At 40.7% G+C, this 5656-nt stretch overlaps 1 protein-coding gene across 1 annotated transcript; it reads left to right on the top strand.

Annotated features, from left to right (window-relative positions):
* The first annotated feature begins 220 nt into the window (after positions 1 to 220).
* Positions 221 to 3179, top strand: CXHXorf66 (chromosome X CXorf66 homolog). Its single transcript, XM_036839333.1, is given in 4 exon segments — positions 221 to 347; positions 1050 to 1206; positions 2253 to 2515; positions 2518 to 3179. Coding segments are annotated over 4 exon segments (1170 nt in total). The 5' UTR covers positions 221 to 259.
* Positions 3180 to 5656: the final 2477 nt, after the last annotated feature.

Raw genomic sequence — 5656 nt, 5'->3', positions numbered from 1 at the left:
CTAAATACTTCCCTCTGTGCTTAATAATGTCCCAGTCTTCTTGATTCAAATTTGATAGAATATTTGATGTAAAGGAGAAATAAATGATTAAAAGTCATTTGATAATATTTGTACATAGAAGCTCATGCCTCCCCATGGTGAGATTATGCTGTCAGCATATGACACAGAATGATAATGTCATAAACCCCTAGAACAAGCTGAACCATATCAAATCCAGTAGTTTCCTTGGTAGAAGAAACATTTAAACAAGGCCCTGGACATGAATCTTTTTATTTATGTCCTACTTTTACTCATTTGGACAAATACTTGTTTAAATACAAACCAAAGTGATGAACCGTCTACTACAGGTTATGTGCTTAACCTTAAAACTTAGAAATTATGATCTATTATATTATGCATTCAAGCACTTAATTAGGCAAGCTAGCTGTGTTTAAGAAATCTGCTGTTTCTTGGATGTTACTATTAGTAGGTCTTCAAGAATTTCTAGGACAACACCTAAGAGCTTTACTTCTGTATAAAAATTCCAAGCAACATAGAAGCATAAAGAGTACAGACATGTTGCCCCCTTTCACTCCCCTTCCCCACCCAATCCACCACCCCCCACCGCACCCACCACCAGCCAAACGAGAAAATGCTATGTGAATGAATGTGGCATGGTACCTAAGACACAGTAGGTTTCAAGAAGGGCTTTTTCTTGTCCTATCCCCTTTCCCACCGTACACATTCACATACACATTAACACTCAAGTGCATTCACACAGGCAAGACATACACACACACTCAAAAACCTAGGCAATGGGTCAAGCAAGCCATGATGCAGGGGTAACCCAGGTAATTATACTCATTAGCCGGAGATAACTCCCAGATTTGGCTGCTAGACTGTGGCTGGGGACCTGATAGAGGGAAGAAAATAACAGTGGGACACTTATCATGCTTAAAAAAATAATTGATGAAGAGATTTGACTTTGACCTACAGTGGCAAACCACCATCAAAATGGAAGGAAACTTGGTTACCTGACACATTTTCTGGTGATACAATCTCTTTGACAGGAGCCAAGCACCGTGAATCAATGGAGACCAAAATGGACAATTTTAGGAGACATCTACTCATTATCATAATTGGTGTTATGATCATAGCTTTTGTTTATACTTGTTTTTGCTTTCTCCATTATTACTGTATGAGCGATGATGCCCCCGAAGCAGGAAAGTAAGTTTTACACCTTTGAATTAAGAATGCAAGGTGTGGGGGTGTGTGTGTGTGTGTGTGTGTGTGTGTGTGTATACATGTAGGAGTTTTCGTTGTTGTTATGGTTAGTTAATGTTAACTTTAGACTTCAAAAGAGCTACCAACATCTTGTGGGTGGATACCTTCGCTTAAATGATATCAGCTCAAATTATTTCAAGTACATTATCAACTTTAGCCAAAGCTGTCCCTTATTCAGGGTTCAGCTGAGCCCCAGGCTGCTAATTTCATTATAAATTGAGTCTAGGAAAAGAGGGAATAACTATCTGAATAAGACAGAATGAAAAAGGGGAGAGAGAAGGCATTGGGTCTCTGCATTCCAAAGACAATAAAACATTTTGGATAATCTACCGTTTTAAGATATAATAACATGAAAAATTATTAACTGTGTTCAGTGATCTCAGTCCCTGGCTTTCATATAGGAGGATCAGGCTGGCCCTGATATACTAGTTCCCTAAAAATTTCCCAATCCAAGGACTGATGACTGAAATATACCAGTGCTCCATTCCTTTTGTTTTAGAGGAATATTGTGAATATAAATATGCATGGAGAGAAAATTTGATGGTGTAAATATGATAGGAAAACAATGAATTTGGTCTAAAGAGTGTTTTTTTTTATACGTGACAAGTTGTGACATTTGTGCCTCAGTCACATATCAACTTGTGACTTTTTTATAAAAAGTTTAATTTCTGGAATAAATAAAATTCTCTCTCTCCCTCTAAACAGTAGATTTGAAACAATTTTGTGTCATTCCATACGTAGACTATATGGTTATGAACTGTGGCTGAAACAGTAAAATTAAGAAAAAGGAAAAGCATTCAACATACGTTCATATCTGTAACCTGAGTCATGGCTTTCACCACGCTCCTATTCTTACTGTGTTCAATTTTCCTGCTAGAGCCAAAAAAAGACCAGAAGTCTAAAATGACACAATAGCCTGTGTTTTCTGGTGATAGCAATAGTACTCTTTTGATTTAAATTGTCATACTCCAAATTTTCTATATTTTCAGGGTCAAGAAAGAAGGTGTAATGGCCAAGTCATCCAGGTCATCCAAAATATCATTCAGTGACTCCAAGACAGTTAGTCTGTGCAGTCCAGAAAAACAATCCACGCTACCCGGTATAGACAAGCTATCAGGGCTCTCAAGTCCAGGAAAGGCATCCATACCAACCAGCACAGAAAAGTTAATCAGGCCTTTGAGTCAAGAAAAGTCACGTAAGCCATCAAGTCCCAAAAAAGTATTCAGATCATCCCACCAGGAAAAGTCACATAGAAACGCAGTCTAGAAAAGGCACGTAAGCAGGCTCATGCCCATAAGCTAGTCAATCAAGTCAGTTCATCCTATCCCAGTAAGGCCAACAGGCCACCTTGGCTAGCCAGTCTACAATACCTGGTCAGGCCAACCAAAACTCCTTGCCCGCCCTATCCACAAAGTCAAAGCTTGCCCAAGCCATCCAGGTTACAGAAACTGACCAAACGCCACACACATCCTATTCTAAAGAGGTCAGTTAGTGCAGGTAGGACAGACATATTATCTAGGCCTCAACCAGTCAAGTCTTGTCTATGCTACAAGGAAAAATGCCTTGTTTGCAGAGCTGCTTCTGAGTTTTTCGCCAATAATATTTCAGAGGCGAAGAAGAAGAATACTCAAAACCCACCTTTTCCACGCGAACTGAAGCCTTTTTCCAAGTCCTTTCATAAGATAGATTCCAGACACAATGCACTCTGTGGCAATGCGAGTGACAGTGATATGATGACATACTACGGTGATGGTGACAGTGACAAGGAGATAACCATTATCTGCAACATAAAACGCAAGGAAGTCATCTATAAAACCACCCATGAAATAATGAAGGGCTCAATAAAAATTAAAACCACGCATGAAGAAGCAAACTTATACCAACTGTTTTATGCTCACCATCCTTTAAGACCCTGATAGAGGGAAAATCCACTTGGGATCACTACTTGAGGTTAGACCTATCCATCTTGGAGACAATTTACTTGAAAAATAGTAACTAAATGCATGACATAACGAATGTAATTATTATTGCATTTTAGAGGCATAAAGCTCTTTTGAGGTATCTTATTTAGATCTGGTCACTTGGATGGGAACCATAAACACACACACATAAATATAGAAAGGAATTGCAAGATGGGTACCCTGGACTCCTCTTTCCCTTGGATTAGCCCTCAATTGAAGTCTCAACCCAATTAACCTTATTTTTTTCATGTTTACATACAGTCCTCGCAGTTTAAGTCTGTCTTTCTGTAGTGCCCAGTGCTTGGTGGAAATGGCTCTGTGTACTTGCTTCTGGCTGCGTTGGGCAAACTCCTGACAGCCATTTCTAATACCACTGCCTCCTGTGACTGCTACCAAAGTAAGGGTCCAGCCTCCAGCACCCACACCTGGAGTGCCATGACGTTAGTCTAAGTGTTCTAGTCTTCATAACTCTCAACAAGGCTTTCCATTCTTTTTGTTATCCTTCAAAATGATAAAGAAAAGAGTTTGCCCTGTTGTGCATTCTCAAAATGTCCCAGTTGGAGGTCTGATATCTACCCATTTTCTTCACATGGTACCTTCCCACTCTGAATCGGCATGGGTGGGAGGCCAGGGAAGAACCTTGGAGTTATATTCTCTAACTTCCCCACTGATGAGAGGTTATCCTTTCCTTCTTCCAAGGGCATGGTTGAGAAAAGCAGACAAAGTCCTGGAGTCCCAGCCTATATTCTAGTACAGTGAGGTTACTCCCCTGTAACATATAGCAGGATAAGTTAAATGTCATAGCTAACATATATTGAATGTGTACTATTTGCCAGCCATTGTACTGGTCTCTTTATGTCTTGTGAGTCTGAAGGCCACCCTCCCCTCAATTTTGCTGATTTACTAAAAGAACTCACAAGACTCAAAAGCAGGTTATACCCATGGCTAAGGTTTATTAGAGCAAAAATATACAGACCAAGAGCAACAGGAAAAAGACCTCTATCAGGAGGAACCCAGAGAGGTTGGACACACGTTTTTGAATACTTACCCATCTGGGGCCACCTAGGACATGCTATCTCTCTAGCAACAAACTAGAGGGACATGTGCAAAATGTCTCTGCCCAGGGAAGCCTCCGCATCTGAGGCTTTTATTGAGAGCTGGTCCCATAGGTATATCATGCTACATGACCAGCCATGGCAAGTGAAACTCAGGATCCCAACAATGAAACCAGATGCACATCGCCAATGTTGATGTTTGTGCAAAGCAATCAGGTGTACAAAACATGATCATCAACCATTAACATAAGAACATTCCCACAGGGTTGGCCAATGGTCAAATCATGGTTCCCGGTCCCCTTGACATACAAGGACCAAACAACCAGACCTGCTGTGTTAACACTTTCCTCATATTTCACATATTTTATTTAATCCCCAACAGCCCCCTATTATATGGGGAATTATATGAGTTAACCGAGACTCTGTAACGTTTAGTAAGATCACATCTATTAATTGGTTGAATCAAGATATGAATCTATGATTGGCTTATGTTCAAATTTTCATTATGCTGTACTGCCTTCTCACTACCAGTTTCTAGGGTGCCTGTTTATTCACAGATCACCCAATCCATTGGTGTGACCAAAATCCTCACTTGACCTTTAATCAATCTGGGCCATTTTCCTAACCTACCAGGGGCATATAAAGATGTCTTGGGCTTCCCTGGTGGCGCAGTGGTTGAGAGTCGGCCTGCCGATGCAGGGGACACGGGTTCGAGCCCTGGTCTGGGAAGATCCCACATGCCGCGGAGCAACTGGGCCCGTGAGCCACGATTGCTGAGCCTGCGCGTCTGGAGCCTGTGCTCCGCAACGGGAAGGGCCGCGATAGTGAAAGGCCCGCGCACCGCGATGAAGAGTGGCCCCCGCTTGCCACAACTAGAGAAAGCCCTCGCACAGAAACGAAGACCCAACACAGCAAAAATAAATAAATAAATAAATTTTAAAATTGCTTAAAAAAAAAAAAAAAAAAAAAAGATGTCTTATGTTCATTCAGATCTGACTTCCCCATAGCCTCTGCCTCTACTGGTGGTCCCCTGGTGGGATCTGTACCCATAAGGTCATCATAAAATTCACAGATGGCACAAAGTAGCTGCTTAGGTATAAAGGTTTTAAGAGATGGTATATGCATTTAAAAAGCATTGTGAGAGCTACAGACTTGATTTCCTACTGGTATTACCCTTTTTGAAAGGATAAACTGTAAAGGGTTAGAATTGTTCTGGGTTAGGCTGGTCTTTTTAAATTCACAAATAGAAGCAAAAGTTCTGATCAGATTTTTACAGTTTGGTATGAAAAATAGTTCAAACAAAAAAGTAGAACAAGAAGTATAATGAACGCCCATATAAGCATTGCTCAGATTCAACAGTTACACTACATGGCTAAT

This window comes from Balaenoptera musculus, chromosome X (genome assembly GCF_009873245.2).
Source record: "Balaenoptera musculus isolate JJ_BM4_2016_0621 chromosome X, mBalMus1.pri.v3, whole genome shotgun sequence".
NCBI classification, from domain to species: domain Eukaryota; kingdom Metazoa; phylum Chordata; class Mammalia; order Artiodactyla; family Balaenopteridae; genus Balaenoptera; species Balaenoptera musculus.
This window is presented reverse-complemented; position numbering and strand designations above follow the sequence as displayed.